The sequence below is a fragment of the Oncorhynchus masou genome, chromosome 27 (assembly GCF_036934945.1).
Source record: "Oncorhynchus masou masou isolate Uvic2021 chromosome 27, UVic_Omas_1.1, whole genome shotgun sequence".
NCBI lineage: Eukaryota > Metazoa > Chordata > Actinopteri > Salmoniformes > Salmonidae > Oncorhynchus > Oncorhynchus masou.
This window is the reverse complement of record NC_088238.1, coordinates 27074756-27101227: the sequence shown is the minus strand read 5'-3', so window position 1 is coordinate 27101227 and position 26472 is coordinate 27074756. Positions and strand designations below refer to the sequence as shown.

Genomic DNA, 26472 nt, shown 5'->3' with positions numbered 1-26472 from the left:
GGTGTCAGGGCATGGACTATACAAGGTGTCAGGGCATGGACTATACAAGGTGTCAGGGCATGGACTATACAAGGAGTCAGGGCATGGACTATACAAGGTGTCAGGGCATGGACTATACAAGGTGTCAGGGCATGGACTATACAAGGAGTCAGGGCATGGACTCTACAAGGTGTCAGGGCATGGACTATACAAGGAGTCAGGGCATGGACTATACAAGGAGTCAGGGCAAGGAGTCAGGGCATGGACTATACAAGGAGTCAGGGCATGGACTATACAAGGAGTCAGGGCATGGACTATACAAGGAGTCAGGGCATGGACTATACAAGGAGTCAGGGCATGGACTATACAAGGAGTCAGGGCATGGACTATACAAGGAGTCAGGGCATGGACTATACAAGGAGTCAGGGCATGGACTATACAAGGTGTCAGGGCATGGACTATACAAGGTGTCAGGGCATGGACTATACAAGGTGTCAGGGCATGGACTATACAAGGTGTCAGGGCATGGACTATACAAGGAGTCAGGGCATGGACTCTACAAGGTGTCAGGGCATGGACTATACAAGGTGTCAGGGCATGGACTATACAAGGTGTCAGGGCATGGACTATACAAGGAGTCAGGGCATGGACTATACAAGGAGTCAGGGCATGGACTCTACAAGGTGTCAGGGCATGGACTATACAAGGTGTCAGGGCATGGACTATACAAGGTGTCAGGGCATGGACTCTACAAGGTGTCAGGGCATGGACTATACAAGGAGTCAGGGCATGGACTCTACAAGGTGTCAGGGCATAGACTATACAAGGAGTCAGGGCATGGATTATACAAGGAGTCAGGGCATGGACAAGGTGTCAGGGCATGGACTATAAGGTGTCAGGGCATGGACTATACAAGGTGTCAGGGCATGGACTATACAAGGTGTCAGGGCATAGACTATACAAGGAGTCAGGGCATGGACTATACAAGGAGTCAGGGCATGGACTATACAAGGAGTCAGGGCATGAACTATACAAGGAGTCAGGGCATGGACTATAAAGGAGTCAGGGCATGGACTCTACAAGGTGTCAGGGCATGGACTATACAAGGTGTCAGGGCATGGACTATACAAGGAGTCAGGGCATGGACTATACAAGGAGTCAGGGTATGGACTATACAAGGAGTCAGGGCATGGACTCTACAAGGTGTCAGGGCATGGACTATACAAGGTGTCAGGGCATGGACTATACAAGGAGTCAGGGCATGGACTATACAAGGAGTCAGGGCATGGACTCTACAAGGAGTCAGGGCATGGACTATACAAGGTGTCAGGGCATGGACTATACAAGGTGTCAGGGCATGGACTATACAAGGTGTCAGGGCATGGCAAGGTGTCAGGGGACTATACAAGGAGTCAGGGCATGGACTCTAGGGCATGGGAGTCAGGGCATGGACTATACAAGGAGTCAGGGCATGGACTATACAAGGTGTCAGGGCATGGACTCTACAAGGTGTCAGGGCATGGACTATACAAGGAGTCAGGGCATGGACTCTACAAGGTGTCAGTGCATAGACTATACAAGGAGTCAGGGCATGGATTATACAAGGAGTCAGGGCATGGACTATACAAGGTGTCAGGGCATGGACTCTACAAGGTGTCAGGGCATGGACTATACAAGGAGTCAGGGCATGGACTCTACAAGGTGTCAGGGCATAGACTATACAAGGAGTCAGGGCATGGACTATACAAGGAGTCAGGGCATGGACTATACAAGGAGTCAGGGCATGGACTATACAAGGAGTCAGGGCATGGACTCTACAAGGTGTCAGGGCATGGACTATACAAGGTGTCAGGGCATGGACTATACAAGGAGTCAGGGCATGGACTATACAAGGAGTCAGGGCATGGACTATACAAGGAGTCAAGGCATGGACTCTACAAGGTGTCAGGGCATGGACTATACAAGGTGTCAGGGCATGGACTATACAAGGAGTCAGGGCATGGACTATACAAGGAGTCAGGGCATGGACTCTACAAGGAGTCAGGGCATGGACTATACAAGGTGTCAGGGCATGGACTATACAAGGTGTCAGGGCATGGACTATACAAGGTGTCAGGGCATGGACTATACAAGGAGTCAGGGCATGGACTATACAAGGAGTCAGGGCATGGACTCTACAAGGAGTCAGGGCATGGACTATACAAGGAGTCAGGGCATGGACTATACAAGGAGTCGGGGCATGGACTCTACAAGGTGTCGGGGCATGGACTCTACAAGGTGTCGAAAGCATTCCACAGAGATGCTGGCCCATGTTGACACTAATCCATTCCACAGTTGTGTCAAGTTTGCTGGATGTTGTTGCGTGGAAGACCATTCTTGATACACACAGGAAACTGTTGAGCATGAAATACCCAGCAGCATTGTCGTTCTTGACACACTCAAACCGGTTTGCTTGGAACCTACTACATACCTCGTTCAAAGACACTTTGAGAGAGAGAGAGAGAGAGAGAGAGAGAGAGAGAGGGGGGGGTGTATTTGTGTGTGTATCCATGCATGCTTGCATACGGTATGTGTAAGTGTGTGCGTGCATGTGTGTGTGTGTTTGTAAATTCCTCTGACGTTTTCATAAGCCATTACACTCACCATATGAAGCATGTTGTGAATGACAGAGCGTGCCTTAAACTCCATTCACAAGCACATCTTAGAAGACCCAGAACAGTCATTCATGAAAAAAGACTCACCAAAGAACACATCCCAGGGCCCACAGCGTGAGACACGCAAACATGAGCCAAAAATAGATGGAGAGAGTGACAGGTAGAAACCCTATCTTAACCCATAGAATGAACAGCCAGCCATTTTAGCTGCTTCAAAAGGAACTACATCTAATTGATCAAGGATGTGGGTGTTAGAACTATGTAATTTGAACTCCCCAGTGTGTGTGTCACTCAGACACAGTGTCACTCAGACACACATTCATCCCTGGTATGATAAGGGAGAAAGACTCAAGCTGTTCTCCTCATTCTCACTTCTGATCTGTCCCAGGTAAAGAGGTGTGTGGAGTGGCAGTGGTCTTATGACCCATAAGGGAAGAAGTTCATGAATGGCAGAGGGAGTTTTCAAAGGGTTAATTATTCATTTTTACCGCCATGCTGAGGGCCAAACATCTGGGCACTACACAGCTGGGCCCTCCCCCACCCCCTGCTATCACTCCTCTTGCCTCGCCTCACCCTCACTCCCTTCCCCCAGCCTTCCCTTGCCTTGAACCGTCATCAGCGCCTTCGGCAGGGTGCCAGATTCCTTCAAATCCCCAATTTGTATATCCTAAATATCCTAAACATGTTATCAGTCATTTTCCCCCTCCATCTTGTTATTTCCCCTGCTCTGAACTCACAGCACCCCAATGGAACCTACCCTGTTCTGTGGGAGGTGAGGAGAGAGGCCTGCGCCTGGATAAACAAAATGTCCAATCTGGCAACGCCATAGGGACCAGGAGGAGAGTGAAGATGAATAAGGGCTTAGATCAGGCAACACCTTGGGGTGCAGAGGGAAGTAGAGTTAGGGTCAGACCTAGTAACCCTGTAGGGAGCAGAGGGAAGTAGAGTTAGGGTCAGACCTAGTAACCCTGTAGGGAGCAGAGGGAAGTAGAGTTAGGGTCAGACCTAGCAACCCTGTAGGGAGCAGAGGGAAGTAGAGTTAGGGTCAGACCCTGTAGGGAGCAGAGGAAGTAGAGTTAGGGTCAGACCTAGCAACCCTGTAGGGAGCAGTTAGGGTCAGACCTAGCAACCCTGTAGAGAGTTAGGGTCAGACCTAGCAACCCTGTAGGGAGCAGAGGGAAGTAGAGTTAGGGTCAGACCTAGCAACCCTGTAGGGAGCAGAGGGAAGTAGAGTTAGGGTCAGACCTAGTAACCCTGTAGGGAGCAGAGGGAAGTAGAGTTAGGGTCAGACCTAGCAACTCTGTAGGGAGCAGACTTGGGTGAAATGGATTAAGGGGTCAGATTGTTGGGCTGCAAGTAGCAGTTGTGCCTGACACCAACTGCCCCAGAATGCACTTGCCGATTTCTCATGGTTCTAAGAAGTGTGTGCATAGACTACAACAGGTTGTTTATTTAGCATGGAGGGCACTCCACATACGCTAGGTTATATTATACTGTGTGTAATGCTGGGCTATTTTAACAGCATGACAGACATTGAGAGGGGACCTTAATGTTGACGCCACTGAAACAGGGCACAATGGAACCTTTCGAAGCAACTCTACCTCTCTGTTTTTCTGTCTCTCTCACTTTGACCAATTAGGTTATAGAAGCGACTGCTCTCTGTTCTGACACTCCAGATGTGAGTGACTCAGTCTACGCACAAACCCCCCACATACACACGAGCACACACAAACACACAGAAGCATACACAAACACACATACATTTAGATAACCTACCTTTGCCAGGCACCACAGCACTGGATGTTAGGTGGCTCCTGGGTGTGTTGAAGGGAGAGGTCAGATCCCAGCCCAACCCGTACTCCATTCTCAACTCCAGAGCCCCCCCCCCCCCTCTCTCTTTCTCATCCGTTATTCTTCCCTCCATATTATATCCCCCACTGTGTAATCCTGTGGTCCAGATGGCTTAATCCTGATAACCTGTTTCCACTCGCAACGATTAGGTCATCACATCTGTCTTAAACATAGAACTTGTGGAAATGTGGTTTGGAAACGTTTTGTTGCTATGGACACGGACCGTTATCTATGTTTATGGTGCCAAGTCTATGTGGACAGAGTAACAAACAAAGTGATGTACTGGAAACTCATATACCTAAACATCCTCACAGGAAGCAGGTGGCTGTGTCACTGCCTGACATTTAACATCACCATCATCAGGACCCCTTGGATTAATCCCGCTCGTCATCAGTGAAAAAACTTTGTGGCTAGTCATAATAAACACGTAATGACACGGGTTCAAAATATCTCATCCCAAACAACCTTGTGATTTTGGCTCTCTTGGCTGGACTCAAAGGAATGTCTACTGTCTGGTAGGTCTGTCTGTTAGAAATGTCAGTCTCTGGAATAACACATTATGTTTAACCAGTCTCTCTCCCTGACCATCTCTTCACTCTTCCACTCACCCTATCCCCTGTTTCCACTCTTCTCTACCTGTCCATCTCTTCACTCTTCCCTGCCCATCTCTTCACTCTTCCATCTCTTCCCTATCCCCTGTTTCCACTCTTCTCTACCTGTCCATCTCTTCACTCTTCCCTATCCCCTATCCCTGTCCATTCTTCACTCTTCTTCTCTACCTGTCCATCTCTTGCCCATCTCTCTTCCACTCACCCTATCCCCTGTTTCCACTCTTCTCTACCTGTCCATCTCTTCACTCTTCCACTCACCCTATCCCCTGTTTCCATCTCTTTCTCTACCTATCCCCCATCTCTTCTCTCTCGCCCTATCCCCTGTTTCCACTCTTCTCTACCTGCCCATCTCCACTCTTCCACCCTCTGCCCTATCCCCTGTTTCCACTCTTCTCTACCTGTCCATCTCTTCACTCTTCCACTCGCCCTATCCCCTGTTTCCACTCTTCTCTACCTGTCCATCTCTTCACTCTTCCACTCGCCCTATCCCCTGTTTCCACTCTTCTCTACCTGTCCATCTCTTCACTCTTCCACTCACCCTATCCCCTGTTTCCACTCTTCTCTTCCTGTCCCATCTCTGTTCACTCTTCTGCCCACTTTATCTTTCTATCCCCTGTTTCCTCTTCTCTACCTGTCCATCTCTTCTCTTCCCTCACCCTATCCCTGTTTCCACTCTTCTCTACCTGTCCATCTCTTCAACTGCTATCCCCTGTTTCTCTTTGACCCTGGCTCTACCTGTCCATCTCTTCACTCTTTTACTCGCCCAAGCAGTGCCTTACCTGGAAAATCCCCTGTTTCCACTCTTCTCTACCTGTCCATCTCTTCACTCTTCCACTCACCCTATCCCCTGTTTCCACTCTTCTCTTCCTGTCCATATCTCTGTGTCTCCTCTCTACTTTATCTTTCACTCCGCTCTTAATCTCTCCCTCTCTCTCTCCAGTGGAAACTGCTCTGTGGTCCTCGTTTGACCCTGGCTGTGGTGCCGTGCTAAAACTTTTACAAGCAGTGCCTTTTGGAAAATTTAACTTGTGGACGGACTTCTTCCTCTCACTATGCTCCTCCTCACACTTCACGACTCACGCAGACCACTGAGATGGAGAGAGGAGAGAGGGGTGAAAGAGAGAAAGAGAGAGAGAGAGAGAGAGAGAGAGAGAGAGAGAGAGAGAGAGAGAGAGAGAGAGAGAGAGAGAAAGAGAGAGAGAGGGCAGGCAGGCAGGCAGGCAAACTGACCATCTGTGCCACTGAGAATGAAGAGGAGACAATGGATGAATTCTACTTAAGTGATGCCCGAGAAGCTGGTGTTTGAAGGATTTTGGCACGGGTGCTGTTAGGCCTTTCGTCTTGGACCTAACAACAACGGCTTCAAGGGCATTATCCCTTTTATACAATGAGATTCCAACATTTTCAAATAATGATTGACATATTTGAATTAAAAACGTTATTTTGATTAATTTATTCACACTACTGTATTTCACCCTCCACGAGATATAGTCCAGACACAAATCAAGGGTTGATACCCAAGCAGGCTGGTCGTTCGTTCAATCGGTCCGGTTGCTAGATACGTGGCCCAATCGTTAAGTCTTTTTGCTCTAAAACTATGGACGTGACCCAGTCCGTCGTTCAAAATGTTCACTTGCCATGATTTATTTATTTACTTATTTCACCTTTATATAACCAGGTAGGCAAGTTGAAAACAAGTTCTCATTTACAATTGCGACCTGGCCAAGATAAAGCAAAGCAGTTCGACACATACAACAACACAGAGTTACACATGGAGTAAAACAAACATACAGTCAATAATACAGTAGAAACAAGTTTATGTACGATGTGAGCAAATGAGGTGAGATAAGGGAGGTAAAGGCAAAAAAAGGCCATGGTGGCAAAGTAAATACAATATAGCAAGTAAAACACTGGAATGCTAGATTTGCAGTGGAAGAATGTGCAAAGTAGAAATAAAAATAATGGGGTGCAAAGGAGCAAAATAAATAAATTAATTAAATACACTAGGGAAAGAGGTAGTTGTTTGGGCTAAATTATAGAGTGAGCTATGTACAGGTGCAGTAATCTGTGAGCTGCTCTGACAGTTGGTGCTTAAAGCTAGTGAGGGAGATAAGTGTTTCCAGTTTCAGAGATTTTTGTAGTTCGTTCCAGTCATTGGCAGCAGAGAACTGGAAGGAGAGGCGGCCAAAGAAAGAATTGGCTTTGGGGATGACGAGAGAGATATACCTGCTGGAGCGTGTGCTACAGGTGGGAGATGCTATGGTGACCAGCGAGCTGAGATAAGGGGGGACTTTACCTTGCAGGGTCTTGTAGATGACATGGAGCCAGTGGGTTTGGCGACGAGTATGAAGCGAGGGCCAGCCAACGAGCGCGTACAGGTCGCAATGGTGGGTAGTATATGGGGCATTGGTGACAAAACGGATTGCACTGTGATAGACTGCATCCAATTTGTTGAGTAGGGTATTGGAGGCTATTTTGTAAATGACATCGCCGAAGTCGAGGATTGGTAGGATGGTCAGTTTTACAAGGGTATGTTTGGCAGCATGAGTGAAGGATGCTTTGTTGCGAAATAGGAAGCCAATTCTAGATTTAACTTTGGATTGGAGATGTTTGATATGGGTCTGGAAGGAGAGTTTACAGTCTAACCAGACACCTAAGTATTTGTAGTTGTCCACGTATTCTAAGTCAGAGCCATCCAGAGTAGTGATGTTGGACAGGCCGACAGGCCGGCAGTTTTACTTGTATTTAAGAGCAATTGGAGGCCACGGAAGGAGAGTTGTATGGCATTGAATCTTGCATGGAGGGTTGTTAATACAGTGTCCAAAGAAGGGCCAGAAGTATACAGAATGGTGTCGTCTGCATAGAGGTGGATCAGAGACTCACCAGCAGCAAGAGCGACCTCATTGATGTATAGAGAGAAGAGAGTCGGTCCAAGAATTGAACCCTGTGGCACCCCCATAGAGACTGCCAGAGGTCCGGACAGCAGACCCTCCGATTTGAAACACTGAACTCTATCAGAGAAGTAGTTGGTGAAAAAGGCGAGGCAATCATTTGAGAAACCAAGGCTGTCGAGTCTGCCGATGAGGATGTGGTGATTGACAGAGTCGAAAGCCTTGGCCAGATCAATGAATACGGCTGCACAGTAATGTTTCTTATCGATGGCGGTTAAGATATCGTTTAGGACCTTGAGTGTGGCTGAAGTGCACCCATGACCAGCTCTGAAACCAGATTGCATAGCAGAGACAGTGTCTTTACAGTGTCCCAGAACTTTTTTGAGTTAGTGTTGCAGGAAGCAAATTTCTGCTTGGAAAAGCTAGTCTTGGCTTTTCTAACTGCCTGTGTATAATGGTTTCTAGCTTCCCTGAACAGCTGCATATCACGGGGGCTGTTCGATGCTAATGCAGAACGCCATAGGATGTTTTTGTGTTGGTCAAGGGCAGTCAGGTCTGGGGAGAACCAAGGGCTATATCTGTTCCTGGTTCTAAATTTCTTTAGAACCAGGAACCAATTTTTCAGTTTTTGATTTGTTAAAAAAGTTTGAAATATCCAATAAATGTCGTTCCACTTCATGATTGTTTCCCACTTGTTGTTGATTCTTCACAAAAAATACAGTTTTATATCTTTATGTTTGAAGCCTGAAATGTGGCAAAAGGTTGCAAAGTTCAAGGGGGCCGAATACTTTTGCAAGGCACTGTATATTGTTTTAGACAGAATACTATATAACAGAGCAAAATTATTATTACACCAATATCATTTCAGGGGTTCTCAGTGTGAGACTGATGTTGTCATTTGATTTGATGTGCTTCCACCCCATTAATAGATCTTCCATATAGCCCATTCAATTCCCTCTACCCAGACTGCAACACTAAACACATGGCCCTCTAACAATGAGGCGACATATTCAACTGGCTGTTGAAAAGCTGGACCTTTTCCTAAGTCCTCTGTATCTAAATGTTGTACACGACACAAGAGAAATGGCTGGAAGTCTGTGGGGGGAGAAACAATATCAATCCAACATAGAGGACTTCCTTTATAAAGAAAGATATTAACAGGGGGTAAGGTGTTTTGGGGAGGAGGTGATGGGGCTGGTGGAGGTGGTGGTGCAATCAGAGTTATTCTCCTCTCTTGGCTAGCCAGAGTTGCTTATCCTTGGTGGCTGCTAGAAAGGTAGGGGGTGTGGGATGTAGGGTAGGGGGTGATTGGGGGGGGGGGTTCTGGCCCTGCTCGGACATTCTTCTGAGCTGACTGCCTCTGACACATGCTAACAATTAGAGATACTGTTGTCGGGCGAGAGAGAGAGGGTGAGGAAGACAGGGAGAGAGGAAGAGAGTGAGAGAGCGAGAGAGAGAAGGTAATGGAAAGGGCGAGAGAGAGGGAGAAAGAGAGAGAGAAAGAGAGAGAGCGGCTGAGATGAAGAGACAGAGACAGAGACGAAGAGAGAGGAGAGACAAAAAGAAAGATGAGGAAAGAGAGAAAGTGGTCTCACTCATTTCCCTCAGCTCCAGTAAAGTAAGATAGCAATGAAGGATCTGCAAGGATCTACAAGGATCTACAACAGTTAATACTTTTACTACCCCATAGGGTCTACTACCACAGAGCCTGAACACTGTCTAACACCAGGAGACCAGGAGGTAACTTGGAACCTCTCAGAGTGTTGGGGTAACATTGGGGGTAAGGTTACATTTTTATCACACACACCAGAGACTTGCTGAAGGAGTGAGACCATCAACGTAAGAACGTGTCACCACCACCACCCTCTCTCTCGCCCTCTCCATACTGCTCTCTCGCTCCCTCTATCATCCAGCTTCTATCCCCCTCTCTTTCTACCCCATCCTCTCCCTGCACTCTCTCCCGCTCTCGTTTTCTCTCGCTCTCTCCATATTGCTCTCTCCCTTGCTCTCTCTCCATACTGCCCTCTCCCTTGCTCTCTCTCCATACTGCTCTCTCCCTTGCTCTCTCTCCATACTGCCCTCTCCCTTGCTCTCTCTCCATACTGCTCTCTCCCTTGTTCTCTCTCCATACTGCTCTCTCCCTTGTTCTCTCTCCATACTGCTCTCTCCCTTGCTCTCTCTCCATACTGCCCTCTCCCTTGCTCTCTCTCCATACTGCTCTCTCCCTCGTTCTCTCTCCATACTGCTCTCCCTCGTTCTCTCTCCATACTGCTCTCTCCCTTGCTCTCTCTCCATACTGCCCTCTCTTGCTCTCTCTCCATACTGCCCTCTCCCTTGCTCTCTCTCCTTGCTGCTCTCTCCCTCGTACTCTCTCCATACTGCTCTCTTCCCCTTTTCTCTCTCTGTCATTGCTCCCCACCATATTGCACAGTCATGTCAGAGACCCATTACAGAACCACAGTATTTAGCCTTGGATAGTGATACAGGAAACACATACACACATACACACAGCTACTACTGGAGATACCACAACTTCCCCCCTGTTAAATTCACAACTACAATGTGGGGTCAATCATACCGCAGTCAAATAAAACGACCAACCAATCAGAGGGCCCGGCTCAACTTCTCTTTTTCTCTCATCAGGACTGAGTCAGAGAGAGGGAATGAGAGAGAGAGAGAGAGAGAGAGAGAGAGAGAGAGAGAGAGAGAGAGAGAGAAAAAAAGAGAGAGAGAGATAGATAGAGAGAGATGTGCTCATTCACCAAAGAGCAGAGTAAGTTCTAACTTTATGAGTAAGCGGAGGTCCATCTAATGTCATAAGGATGGTCTGTTTGAGTCATAATGTCATAACGGATGGTCTGTTTGAGTCATAAAGTCATAAGGATGGTCTGTTTGAGTCATAATGTCATAACGGATGGTCTGTTTGAGTCATAATGTCATAACGGATGGTCTGTTTGAGTCATAATGTCATAACGGATGGTCTGTTTGAGTCATAATGTCATAACGGATGGTCTGTTTGAGTCATAATGTCATAACGGATGGTCTGTTTGAGTCATAATGTCATAACGGATGGTCTGTTTGAGTCATAATGTCATAACGGATGGTCTGTTTGAGTCATAATGTCATAAGGATGGTCTGTTTGAGTCATAATGTCATAACGGATGGTCTGTTTGAGTCATAATGTCATAACGGATGGTCTGTTTGAGTCATAATGTCATAACGGATGGTCTGTTTGAGTCATAATGTCATAACGGATGGTCTGTTTGAGTCATAATGTCATAACGGATGGTCTGTTTGAGTCATAATGTCATAACGGATGGTCTGTTTGAGTCATAATGTCATAACGGATGGTCTGTTTGAGTCATAATGTCATAACGGATGGTCTGTTTGAGTCATAATGTCATAACGGATGGTCTTTTTGAGTCATAATGTCATAACGGATGGTCTGTTTGAGTCATAATGTCATAACGGATGGTCTGTTTGAGTCATAATGTCATAACGGATGGTCTGTTTGAGTCATAATGTCATAACGGATGGTCTGTTTGAGTCATAATGTCATAACAGATGGTCTTTTTGAGTCATAATGTCATAACGGATGGTCTGTTTGAGTCATAATGTCATAACGGATGGTCTGTTTGAGTCATAATGTCATAACGGATGGTCTTTTTGAGTCATAATGTCATAACGGATGGTCTGTTTGAGTCATAATGTCATAACGGATGGTCTTTTTGAGTCATAATGTCATAACGGATGGTCTGTTTGAGTCATAATGGCATATACTACTGTGTCTTAGTGCCGGGAAAAGGGATACGCAACTCTTCAGGACCCCCACCTAAAACCCCCCTCAGTGCCAGAGGTCTCAGTCATCTTTTCCTCGCCCCGTCATACCCTCATAATTTCCCTCTCCTCTCTCGACAACCTCTCTCCTAACCCCTCTAATTCTCCCCACTTCTCTGCCTCCTCTCTTTTAACTAACCCCTCTTTCACAGTCCTCTCCCCCGCCCCCTCTCCCCATGCCACTCTGGGGCTGTATGTGGGTCTATTTTAGGCGCCTGTTAGTGGAGGAAGCCCAGCGCCCCAGAGCCCAGCTGTCTGCTCATCAATCAGCTGCCCCCTTCCCCAAATGAGTGAAGCTGACCTGGGCCAGGATGGCCCCTCACTGCCCCTCCAGACAACCAGACTACCAGACAACCAGAGAGCCGGAAGGCCAAACCACCAGAACCAGGGGGAGGGGATATCAGTCTGAATTTCCTGTGGCAGTAACCTTTCCCGTACTTACATGACTTCCAACTCTCCATGTCACACACTCTGTGACACACACTGATTTCCAAATCTCCAAGTCACACACCCTCTCGTCTTCCTTCCCTGCCTGCTGGCATCCATGAGTGTGTGTGTATCATGTGTGTGAAGGAGTAAGACAGAGTGAATGAGTGTGTGAGTGTGTGTGTTCTCCAGCTCTTCTGTTACCCAACACTCCCCTCCACCCCCCACTGAGAGAGAGAGAGCCATGGCAGGTGCCCTTCTGAAAGGATCACTCTTTTCACCAATGTCACTCAGCCACCCTGGTCCGACCCTTCCCAATGACTCTGTCTGCTTGTTGACCCATTTCCCCTTTATCACACAGCATCCTGGGTAGCCCTAACAGATATTGGACCCGATAGCCCCTCAAAGCTGACCCAATTTCAGTTTGTCCTGAGGATGAATCAACAACATTGTAGTTACTCCACAATACTAACAAATGACAGAGTGAAAAGAATAAAGCATTTACAGAATACAAATATTCCAAAATATGCATCCTGTTTGCAATAAGGCGCTAAAGTAATAATGCAAAAAAAATTGGCAAAGAAATTTACTTTTTGTACTGAATACAAAGCGTTATGTTTGGGGCAAATCCAACACAACACATAACTGAGTACCACTCTTCAAGCATGGTGGCGGATGCATCATGTTATGGGTATGCTTGTCATCGGCAAGGACTAGGGAGTTTTTTAGGATAAAAAGCATTGGAATAGAGCTAAGCACAGGCAAAATCTGAGAGGAAAACCTGGCTCAGTCTGCTTTCCAACAGACAGTGGGAGACATAGTCTCCTTTCAGCTGGAAAATAACATAAAATATAAGGCCAAATATACGCTGGAGTTTCTTACCAAGATGACATTGAATGTTCCTGAGTGGCCTAGTTATAGTTCTGACTTAAATCGCCTTGAAAATCTATGACAATACTTGAAAATAGCTGTCTAGCAATGATCAAAAACCAACTTGACAGAGCTTGAATAATGTTTTTGAGAATAATGGGCAAATATTGTACAATCCAGGTATGCTCTTAGAGACTTACACAAAAACAGTCACAGCTGTAGTCTCTGCTAAAGGTGATTCTAACATCTATTGACTTAGGGGGATGAATATGTATCTATTAAATTTCTGTTTTATTTTTCATAAATAAAAATAAATATCATAGAGTTTGGTCAAAGAGGAAGAAAAAAATCGATGATATTTTATTTCATTCATGACACAGAGGAAGGCACAATGATGCCAAAATGTTGGTAAATACCCATTAAATTGCTGGGCCATTACACATGGAGTGTGTGACTTTCTTTATTTTGATAGTTTATAATACATGAAAAAATGTAACAGTAATATATCTTGTGTGGATCCTTGACCCCCAAAAAAAGGATAATTTTACATTTACATTTAAGTCATTTAGCAGACGCTCTTATCCAGAGCGACTTACAAATTAAATCAATTTGAATCCGATTTTGTAACAAAACTAAATGTTTGAAAAGTCAAGGGGTGTGAATACTTTCTGATGGCAATGTATGTGACAGAAAGTAAACAACGTGTAAGATGAAGAAAACAACAAAGGCCAGAGTGGGAACTGGGGTCTGTACCACTGATGGCTGTTGCCATGCTCTTATCAAGAGTCGACCAACACAGCCACAACACATCAGCACAACAGATGTTGACAACAAGGATGCTTTGGTGTGCCGCCTTTTCTCATGAACCTGTTTTAGATTCTGAGAATAAATATTATAGCATTGATTAGTTTTAAGGCAGAACGCTCAGCCAATGATCATTTTGGGGCGGCAGGTAGCCTAGTGGTTAGAGCGTAGAGCGAATCCCCGAGCCAACAAGGTAGAAATCTGTTGTTCTGCCCCTAAACAAGGCAGTTAACCCACTGTTCCTAGGCCATCATTGAAAATAAAAATTTGTTCTTAATTAACTGACTTATCTAGTTAAATTAAGGTTAAAACAATATGTTTTCCTTAGAACCACATTCTCTGAGCAACAAGGTGCATTCATAAATCACTGTTATAAGGTTCAGCAACAGAGGAGCCCTCTACAGGGCCAGTCTTAACAATACACTACTGTCTGTCCTGCTGGGTGCTGCATCATCATCATCATCCTCATAATCATATGCCACCAGGGGTCTTTCCATAGTCCCCAAATCCAGAATTAATTCAAGAAAGCGTACAGTATTATATAGAGCCCTTATTGCATGGAACTTCCTTCCATCTCATATTGCTCAAATAAACAGCAAACCTGGTTTCAAAAAACAGATAAAGCAACACCTCACGACACAACGCCTCTCCCCTATTTGACCTAGTTAGTTTGTTTGTATGCATTGATATGTAGGCTACGTGTGCCTTTTATGTATGTAGTTCTGTCCATGAACTGTTCTTGTCTATCGACGTTCTGTATTATGTCATGTTTCATGTTTCATGTTTTGTGTGGATCCCAGGAAGAGTAGCTGCTGCTTTTGCAACAAGTAATGGGGATCCTAATAAAAAAATAAAATCATCATCATCAGAATCCACATTAGATCCAATTAGGGACATAGGGCTGAGCCCCTGCCTCTCTGATGTTGTTATTGGTTCTCCAAGAACATATCCTACAATCTGGAGCCTCTGGTTCTAAAACATTACATTACAAAACATTAAGAGCACCTGCTCTTTCCATGACATAGACTGACCAGATGAATCCAGGAGAAAGCTATGATCCCTTACTCATGACATCTGTTAAATCCACTTCAATGAGTGTAGATGAACAGGAAGACACAGTTTAAAGAAGGATTTGTAAGCCTTGAAACCATTGAGACATGGATTGGGTGTGTGCCATTCAGAGGGTGAATGGGAAAGACAACATATTTATGTCTTTTGAACGGGGTACGGTGGTAAAACACTGCTGGGTTTTTCAACAGTCTCAACAGTCTCTTGTGTGTATCAAGAATGGTCCACCACCCAAAGAACATTCAGCCAACTGTGGGAAACATTGGAGTCAACATGGGTCAGCAGTCCTGTGGAACGCTTTCGACACCTTGTAGAGTTCATGCCCAGACAAAATCAGGCTGTTCTGAGGGCAAAAGGCGGGGAGATGAACTCTACAAGGTGTTGAAAGCGTTCCACAGGGATGCTGCCATCTGTTGACTCCAATACTTCCCACAGTTGTGTCAAATTGACTGGATGTCCTTTGGGTGGTGGACCATTTTTGATACACACGAGAAACTGTTGAGCGTGAAAATCCCAGCAGCAATGCAGTTCTTGACACACTCAAACTGATGTGCCTGGCAACTACTACCATACCCTGTTCAAAGGCACTTAAATATGTTGTCTCTGCCCATTCACCCTCTGAATGGCACACATACACAATCCATGTCTCAATTGTCCCAAGGCTTAAAAATCCTTCTTTAACCTGCCTCCTCCGCTTCATATACACTTATTGAAGTGGATTTAACAGGTGACATCAATAAGGGATCATAACTTACACCTGGATTCACCTGGTTAGTCTATGTCATGGAAAGAGCAGGTGTTCCTAATGTTTTGTGCACTCAGTGTATATACAAATGCTTTGTCGACTACTTGTTACTTATTCATCTTTACTCCACATACTTGAACACATGAGATAGAGATGACAAATCACTACATCATTCAGAAGCAACTATAAAGACATTGCCTAATCCAAACTGGAGACTATCCATTTGATGAGAACGCTTCAAATGACTCATTCAGTATTTCATTTCATGAACAACAAATGACAGCAGTCAAGTTGGTTAAACCTGAGATTGTAATGACTCTCAATTGGCAGTATCGTTTCTAATGGGACCATGCATGAGTTACACAGTAATAACACACAGGGATCCAAAGACATGCACCGAATCCAGAATCTCTTGTTTCCCGGATCCAGTTGAAAGCAGTCTTTGTCGGGCAGTCAGAAAGGGGACATTTCTTGTTTGGCGCATCCTGAACACATCGCGCCGTGGTCTGGTCACTCTTACGCACAGAAGTACATATCGACGACGTGCGTAATTTGCGTCAAAAAGTACAGTGCATTTCAGTTATGCACTGTTTATAACGCATGCAACAACAGTTATGGAGAAGTATATACAGTGAAAACACAACTCTGAACAATATAATCATGGAACAATCAACAACACAACTATGAATACGTTTTACTCTAATAAATAAAAAGCTGCATTGCGCATTACTTTTCTATAAAATCAAAATGTGTTTAATTCATTTTGAGGATAAATCAATCTCAGACTCATTCCCCTGACTCAAATACGCCCTCTAAACAGTAACGGCACCCCCAAAAGTGGCTATCCCAGACAGAGTGGACAAAGCATCAACTTTCAACATGTTCCGAGAAACCCAACCATTGCGCTATATCGGTCCTAAATACAAACACCACTTACCTATCGATACCAGCTTTATGTGTTCTCTCTCCAAGAATTCCAGCGCAACGGACACATTTTCCAGTTTCATTTGTCTGAAGTTAGGTCTGGCGTGGTACTTTCTGTACATTTTCTTCTGGCTCAAAACCTCCAGAAGACCGATGAGCTTGAGCCCGTCGGTCAGGTCTTTCTGTAGGTCGTTGATCCGCTTGTTGAGGCACTTGAGGTGCTCGTTGCACCACCTGGTGAAGGTGTTCTGTTGTATTTTCTTCCAGGGCGCATCCTCAGCGAGGTCCTTCTCCGTAGCCGGCATCTCTTCCTCGTCGTCCCCGTTGTCTGTACTCTTGTAGTACTGCGGCGGCTGCTGCTGCTCGTAGTACGTATTATTGCTCATCATGTTGTCGGTTTCCGTGCCCTTTTTATACCACATTCAGTGGGGCCAGTGTGTGAACGTTACGGCACGCAAGGGAGCGTGGAAAGAAAGAAAAAACTGTTTATTGCGGGCCAGTGCCAAGCTTGCGCATTGGCCGTGAAAAAAGTTGTAAAACTAGGAAAAATATGAAAGCAAGAGTAAACGAGATTTTCGTTTGTACTTGTGATGGGAGTGGAGCTTGTCAAACCAAGCAGTCTGTCAATGGGATTAATTAAATAATCCGTTTATCGTTTCCAATGTGGACGGTCTCCTGGCTTTAAATTGATCAGAATTGTGAAAAAAGTGGTAGCTGCATCCTAATAGATACCTTGGCACGGAAGAAGAATAGACTGTAGAAAGATGAAGGCGTTGTCTGTGGACAGGACCGCTAGTAGCCCTACGAAGTCGGCGGCGGCAGCCTGCTTGGTGATGTCCGTTACACTTGAGTAGCTAAATGAAGCTCTCGGCAGGACAGGTTTTTAAAAAGCTCGGCACCCCTGAAGCTCGCGTCAGGCCCCTCGACTCCCTGGAATGCCCCCGTCATGACCATATACAACTGCAGGATGGGTATTATCTAATCAGACGAAGATAGCGAGATGCAACACCATTGGGTAACTTAAGAGAAGGGGGTCAACGATTGGCCCTGGGGCGCCATAACAGTTGTGACACTTCTCCTTATTTTTAGGCTCTCCAAATTGGGCGAGGGGGACGGAGCTTTGAGGTTGTTGTAAAAGTGAACGGTGACCAGGGCCTACTGGGCCTTTAATAACAATTGGACTATGAAGGGAAAAATGATGCCAGCGTCTTCAACAGATCCAACCTTTACCAGCCAGGGTTATTCTTGATGTCACTCATATGTCCACTGACGCAGAATTGTGTTTATAAACATATATATTTGTCAACATAATAAATAAACTCACATGACAAGCTAACTTATTAATAAGATAACCTTTTGAAGCTTAATTAACAAAAGGAAGATCATACAGGATTCTTGGGTTGACACGGGTTTCAAAAGCGGCTCTCTTTCTCTCGTTCTTTTGGTCTCTCACTCTTTCGCTCTCTCTCTCACTCACTTGCTCTTTCTCTCGCTCGCTCGCACACACACACACAACCAAATGGGGTGAAGTTAAAACAGTGTTTGATTGCATGTCTGGTGTTGTCCACCCCATGGCTGACTCTGTGGTGAGCTATGTAAATGCTATGCGGCCTGAGTCTTTTCCTGGAAGTGACACTGGTAGCTATGTGGTCACGGTTGACCTTTGACCCATGATGTAGGGTCCATACATACGTTAGAGAGGGTCTTTCATCCTGAATTAATTAAGCCAAATGAAAGTTACTCCTGAGGTGGTGACTTGTGGCACCCTCTATAACCACTGAGCTCATTATTATTTGACTCTCCTGGTCATCTATGAGTGTTTGAACATCTTGAAGAACAGTCAGGGGTTAAGTATTCTGGCCACCCCTCAGAGCCTGGTTCCTCTCTAGGTTTTTTCATAGGTTCCTACCTTTCTAGGGAGATTTTGCTAGCCAGTTTGCTTCTACGTCTGTATTGCTTGCTCTCTGGGGTTTTAGGCTGGGTTTCTGTACAAGCACTTTGTGGCAGCTGCTGATGTAAAAAGGGCTTTATAAATACATTTGATTGATTGATTGATTGATTAAGCAATTAACATCCCATCATACTTAGGGTCATGTATAAAAAAATCCTAGTTGCCCATTATTTTGGCTACAATGGCTGGAAGAATAGATCTCAGTGACTTTGAAAGAGGGGTCTCAAAGAAGCATGGGTTTAAAATGTGTGTGTGTGTGTGTGTGTGTGTGCGTGTGTGCGTGTGTGCGTGTGTGCGTGTGTGCGTGTGTGCATGTGTGCGCGTGTGTGTGTGTTGTGTGTGTGTGTGTCATAGTCACCAGATCTCATTCCAATGGAACAGTTATTGGAGAGAATCTGGAGCGGTGCCTGAGAGAGCAGTTTCCACCACCATCAACAAAACACCAAATTATGGAATTTCTCGTGGAAGAAGGGTATTACAGCCAATAGAGTTTCAGACACTTGTAGAATCGATGCCAAGGCACTTTGAAGATGTTCTGGTGCCTCGTGGTAGCCCAAAGCCCTATGAAGATGCTTTATGTTGATGTTTCCTTTATTTTGGCAGTTACCACACACAGACACTCAAGAGTTAAATAACAGGTAAGACATTTATAAAATTTCTTACCAAAAATACTCAAACTCATTCCAAAACACAGCAAATGTGAAAAACAAAAACTTGCATAACATTTCATGAATCAAAAAGTCTGTCATTTTAGTACCTTGTGCACACAATGCTGTGGGTGGGGTGCTCAGCTCTGCTATTCTTGGAGTCTGGGTTGGCCTGAGGGTCCTCCCCACCCTCCCTGCTCCTCTTACGGGACTTGGACAGCTGGGAGAAGAGGTCCTGCTGGTTCTCTCTGGAGCTCTTCATGCTGCACTGGCAGTAAGTCATGGCTCTGGTGACTGTTTCTCTCGTCAGAGAAGCCAAGCCACATCACCTCTCTCCCCCTATGCCTCTCACCATGGCTGGGCCTGGAGTAGCAGTAGAGGTTAGGGTGACTCTCCCTTCTTCAGCTCTGGCTGTGGCCAGGTTGGCTGGAGGCAGCAAGAGGGACACTGCCCTTCTGAAGGGACTCCATGTTAGGCTCCCACACATCCAGCACCAGATAAGACTGGATGTCCTTCAGCTCTAGGCAGTCTTTGATAGGCTGGGCCCTTGGTGCAGACACTTCAGACACCCAGAATGTCTTCTTCACAATGTAGACAACGGAGGGCAGCCATCCTGACCGAAGTGGAATGTTTTCTGTTTTCAAAGGAAGACAGATTTGTAAGTCAAGTGTTGAACAGGAGACAAAGAAACATGTATTTTTTCCGTTATTGAATCACATTACATTTACGCATGAGTTATTTTACAGACAAATTTGACTTTTGAACATTTAAAAAGCCTTAGCTTTCTTGCCCAGTTTGGTGATTATAGCTAGAGAAGAAGAGGATTTGTCAGGAGTCATTGTAACACACGTCTATATACATGGTCAAAATTCTAGAATATCACAGGAATTAATTTATGATGTCGTCACTGGATCTTCCCATGTAAATCTTGTTTTGGCAACCGATAAATTAGCAGTGCTAGAATGGTTGCATCAGAGGTCTAGAGTAACAATGAATGTGATGAGTATGATTCTTCATCCAACATTCCACCTTGATATGACACCTCTTGGTTATCAGTCAGATCTTCAGTATTTACAAAAACAAAATACACAAGTTAGACATGTATCTGGCAGCATGCAACTTTTTGTGCTTTCCAATAGTATAATTTCATCATAATTATGCGTGCCACAACTCTGAATGCCAATGGACAGCGTTGCCTACTGGGACCAGGATGCTCTGTATGATTCAGAAATGCAGTTGTAATGGTCAGTGTTGACTCCTTTACCCTCAATGAGGAGAGTTAGCTTAAACAGTGGGGGACACAGGAAGGGAACACACACACACTCAGAGGCAGTAGGCCCAAAATATCTACATCTCTCCCCCTCTTGTGTGGGTGATCTCACACCTCAGTCAGCCGGAGAGAGCATCAACATGTAATTGAGCTCTCAAACACAGTGTCTGAGACTCACTGGACTCACGTCTTCCATAATGTTGCTTTCTGAGGGGAAGGAAATGCCTGAAAACACCTGAAATGTCTACATGAACTAGTAACTGCCCGAGCACTGCTTACAGTGCCTTCAGAATGTATTCACACTCCTTGACTTTTTCCACAATTTGTTGTGTTACAAAGTGGGATATAATGGATTTAACTGAATTTTTTTTGTCAACAATCTACCACTCAGGTACATTAACTGTCTTCTTGGTAAACAACTCCAGTGTAGATTTGGCCTTTTGTTTTAGGTTACTGTAGCGACAGGTGGTTAGAGCATTGGACCAGTAACCGAAAAGTTGCTGGATCAAATCCCCGAGCCGACAAGGTAAAAATCTGTCATTCTGCCCCTGAACAAGGCAGTTAACCAACTGTTTCTAAGCCATAATTGTAAATAATAATTTGTTCTTAATTGACTTGCCTAGTTAAATCGAGGTAAAAAAAAATGGCCTGCTGAAAGGTGAATTCATCTCCCAGTGTCTGGTGGAAAGCAGACTGAACTAGGATTTTATTTTTTTGTTTATTTTTTTGTCCAGGAAAAACTCCACTGTCCTCAATGATTACAAACATATCCATAACAGAGACAGAATCATTAGATCATTTGTTTTGGCACTGTCCATATCTAGCTTGTTTTTGGTCGCAGGTTCAGGAATGGCTGAAGAATTGCAACATTTCCCGTTAACTTTGCATTTAGCACCACTGGGTGATCTGAAAGGTCATAAACAATTGAGCAATAATATAATAATACTCCTAGCAAAAATGTTTGTCTTTAATTTACAATCTGCCGAAGCAATGATAATAGAAACGTTCAGAACTTTTGTGAAACATCACAGCACAGTTGAAAAAAATATATAGCAAATAGAAATCCCAAAATGGATGGTGTTCATAGATAAATGGGAGGGGTTGAGGGTAGCTGAAGGATGGGACTAAAGACAAACTAAATATAACTAATGTAAAATATACTGTGTCCATAGAATGTATATAGTATGTATAAACTGGAAGCAGAAGCCTAATTAGGGGAGGGGTGGTAGGGTTAGGTGAAATAATAAAGGACAATATATATAGAAAACAAAAATATAAACGCAACATGCAACAACTTCATATGAGGAAGTCAGTCACGCACTACAGTGTGCATCGTAACTGTATAATGACTAGAGTATAGTGAATAGCGTGTGTATAGTAGAGAATGGGGTGCGTCCATCATGTGCGGTCATGTAATGGATCTGAGTGAGAGGCTTTGACACTGAGCGCTGGAACTATATATAAAACCCCTGGAGGAGGGAGAGACAGTTAAGGACCAAGAGGGGTGTGATAGGGTTGCAGAGGGTTACGATACAGGGAGTGTTGATCATCTTTCCTCTTTACGCTGTTCCTTTGGAACCTCCTCTCTGACCTGTCAACAGGTCAGTCACACAGCGACTAAAGATCGGACTGACCTGTCTTAAGCTTGTAGTCTGCAATTCACTTAGAAATGTATCTGGTGTATTCAATCCAACTGAGATTAGGATGTTTCTGGAATATGGAAAAACAACATTGATTAGGATTGTTCATATAAGACGGCATGTTCATGAGCATTCTTTTACAGTTACACTGCTTTCAGACCAGTTGAGTTCACACACATAAACTCAGAAAAAAAAAGAATCAGCCCTTTTCCAGGACCCAGTCTTTCAAAGATAATTCGTAAAAATCCAAATAACTTCACAGATCTTCAATGTAAAGGGTCTAAACACGGTTTCCCATGCTTGTTCAATGAACCATAAACGATTAATGAACATGCACCTGTGGAACGGTCGTTAATACACTAACAACTTACAGACGGTAGGCAATTAAGGTTACAGTTATGAAAACTTAGGACACTGAAGAGGCCTTTCTGCTGACTCAGAAAAACACCAAAAGAAAGATGCCCAGGGTCCCTGCTCATCTGCTTGAATGTGCCTTAGGCATGCTGCAAGGAGGCATGAGGACTGCAGATGTGGCCAGGGCAATAAATTGCATTGTCCGTACTGTGAGATGCCTAAGACAGCGCTACAGTGAGACAGAATGGACAACTGATCATCCTGTCAGTGGCAGACCACGTGTAACACCTGCACAGGATCGGTACATCCGAACATCACACCTATGGGACAGGTACAGGATGGCAACAATAGCTGCCCGAGGTACACCAGCAATGCACAATCCCTCCATCAGTGCTCAGACTGTCCGCAATAGGCTGAGAGAGGCTGGACTGAGGGCTTCTCGGCCTGTTGTAAGGCAGGTCCTCACCAGACATCACCGGCAACAACGTCGCCTATGGGCACAAACCCACCGTCACTGGACCAGACAGGACTGGCAAAAAGTGCTCTTCACTGACGAGTCATGGTTTTACATCACCAGGGGTGATGGTCGGATTCGTGTTTATCGTTGAAGTAATGAGCGTTACACCGAGGCCTGTACTCTGGACCGGGATTGATTTGGAGGTGGAGGGTCAATCATGGTCTGGGGCTGTGTGTCACAGCATCATCAGACTGTGCTTGTTGTCATTGCAGGCAATCTCAATGCTGTGCATTACAGGGAAGACATCCTCCTCCCTCATATGGTACCCTTCCTGCAGGCTCATCCTGACATGACCCTCCAGCATGACAATGCCACCAGCCATACTGCTCGTTCTGTGCGTGATTTCCTGCAAGACAGGAATGTCAGTGTTCTGCCATGGCCAGCGAAGAGCCCGGATCTCAATCATATTGAGCACGTCTGGGACCTGTTGGATCGGAGGATGAGGGCTAGGCCATTCCCCCCAGAAATGTCTGGGAACTTGCAGGTGCCTTGGTGGAAGAGTGGAGTAACATCTCACAGCAAGAACTGGCAAATCTGTTGCAGTCCATGAGGAGGAGATGCACTGCAGTACTTAATGCAGCTGGTGGCCACACCAGATACTGACTGTTACTTTTGATTTTCACCCCCCTTTGTTCAGGGACACATTATTCCGTTTCTGTAAGTCACTTGTCTGTGGAACTTGTTCAGTTTATGTCTCAGTTGTTGAATCTTGTTATGTTCATACAAATATTTACACATGTTAAGTTTGCTGAAAATAAACGCAGTTAACAGTGAGAGGGCGTTTCTTTTTTTGATGAGTTTAGAGAGAGAGAGAGAGAGAGAGAGAATAAGGATAAACTACTTTTATTTCTCAGTTCATTTACAAAATGTACAGCCTATTTCCCAAAATACTCACAATATTCTCATTAACCCATAAAAGCTCATAGAGACATTGACTGGCAAGGTGTTGTAGTAGAGACTATGGCTGAATCAGATTCAGCACCGCATAAAACAGACATTGACAGTAGCCATGTCACACAGACCCAGACAGAGAGACATACAGAATGAGCAGCAGCTTTACATAAGTTCAAAGGTCAAACTTCACATCATCACATACAGTGAGCAGCAGCCAGTTTCTAGTTAATTAAGAGCACAGGTTGTTTTGACATGTGGAATAGTTTCCGTAATGTGTCTCTCCCTTATTGTTTAAGCTTCCATGCTGGAATAGAAGCTGGGTAAAAAGAAAATACACAGTCAGTGGAATTTACAGTATTTGAAAAACACAGCAGAGAAGATATATACCACATAAATCTATACACACTGTAGAGACCAGACAATTGAAGAAGAAAAGTAGAATAAAGTAGAGTACAATAGAATAGACTGTAATGAAACCAAAGTGAAAATATTAATAGTGACAACCCAGTAAAGTAGTAAATCAACTAAGAGAGACTGACATAGTGAGAGAGAAAAAAATCACAAATGATTCTGATTAGTCATGCATTAATAAGGTCATAAAGGATTGGCTGAAATTACTGTGACTACAGGAACTAGATCTACCCATCTATAGGCATGCAAGTTAAGTTGAGCATGCAATATCTAAACATGTTACGGTCTCATACACATATACACTATTCATGCACTGGCTGTGTTCAGCCAATTCAAAAAGAACCCTCTACTCAATCTCGAACTGCTCTCAAATCAACAAACCATGTTATTTAACTATGCTAAACTATTTCCTATTTACAATTCAATACAAATACCACATGTTGGTCCACAACTACAGATATTGTTTTTACATACACTGTAGCATGCATTTACCTACCAATGAGTTCTTATATTGTCTCTGCACTGTGGTACAAAATATTCTATACATAGCCTATAAGCATTCATGTTTTTCAGGTCACCTCAGTGTCTAATTGCCTATCATACATTTATGATTATGAATCACGTATTGAAACTAATAGCATATACTTATAGTCGTAATGAATTGATTCTTAGCATAAATTAGAAGCACTAATTACCCATACATATTTATAATGCTATTACTCTACAATAGGAATACAGAGGACTATTGGCTAAGCACGCTTTCAGTGTCTTGTCACCTACACACCCACAGAATGTTAGCTGATTAGCTCGCCTACATCCATCTATGAAACAAGCCAACTAACTGTCAGTCATGAGAGCACACTACAAATCCAGGCACCAGCTATAACGCTTACTGCATTCTGTACACGTTTCTCACAAACGATCCTCTCGAAAAGAAAACACTTATGTCAGATTGCTCTCTCAGTCATAGTCGTGGTGTGTTCTCGGACAAAGACCATTTAACTCCGACAGCTCTAAAATAACACCATCGTTCTCACTCAACGCAAAGCGCATTTCTGACATTTTGTTCCACCGTTAACATACAGGAGTTGAAAGGATTTTTTGTTGCTATGCATTTCCACGGTAGCTAAGTCATGCCAAAAGGTAGAGTAAGAATCAAAAAGTATTCTCGGTGGACTCCGTAGGTGCCGAAAAGGCAGAGTAAAGGTTAGACGTCTTCTCCATGACAACAGTGTCACATCGCGGTTGTTGTTAAGTCAATCTATCATTGGAATGTGTTATGTCAAGCTTACAGCAATGACACTGAAAAGGTCCCATGCATTGCAGGCAAGTTGCAGTTGTAGAACCTGTGAATAAACTGTGTGCTTCGTGCCAACAAAGAAAAGGGAATCATCATTAGAGAATATAGATATCAGAGAGTAGAACGCAAACAGTACAAGACGAAAAGACTCGGTAAGAGAAACCCCAAAATGCACATCCTAGAAAACAATGGTCCATATTTCATCACTGGCTCCACTTTTCATTTTGGTGACCTATGTGGATTGTTTGTAATTTTTTAGAACGCTTGTCACGATTATAATATAAAAATAATGCAAAACATTTAAACACAATGTCTATTTACAAAAATAACTCTCTGTTTCAAATAACGAGCCTTGTTAAGTTCTGTTTCTAAGCAGAATCAAACACAGTGGAATCAGTCATTAAATAACTCCTCAGACAGATTCTTCCTATGGCTACAAAAATAGACATTTAGCTGGAAATCATTTGGATTGTCAAATTGAACACACCAAGTTGCATTTCTGATAGTATTGTTTGTCTGTATAGATGTGTATAGTGGTCGTGGTTCCATTCACATACAAAATATAACCAATTGTATATATATATATATATATATATATATATATATATATATATATATATATATATATATATATAGAGAGATATATAGAGAGAGAGAGAGAGAGAGAGAGAGAGAGAGAGAGAGAGGGAGAGAGAGAGACAGTCATACAGACGCAGAGAGAGAGAGAGAGAGAGAGAGAGAGAGAGAGAGAGAGAGAGAGAGGGAGAGAGAGAGAGAGGGAGAGAGAGACAGAGACAGAGTCATACAGACGCAGACGAGAGAGAGAGA

The 26472-nt window shown here is 44.2% G+C and overlaps 1 protein-coding gene across 1 annotated transcript in view; it reads right to left on the bottom strand.

Moving 5' to 3' along the window:
- LOC135515932 (filamin-C-like) overlaps window positions 1-17586 on the bottom strand; it is a 96861-nt gene extending 79275 nt beyond the window's left edge. Inside the window, exon 1 of the mRNA XM_064939809.1 lies at window positions 16674-17586. Coding sequence (XP_064795881.1) covers window positions 16674-17082 — 409 coding nt within the window. The 5' untranslated portion in view covers window positions 17083-17586. The remainder of the gene's footprint in view (window positions 1-16673) is intronic.
- Window positions 17587-26472: the final 8886 nt, after the last annotated feature.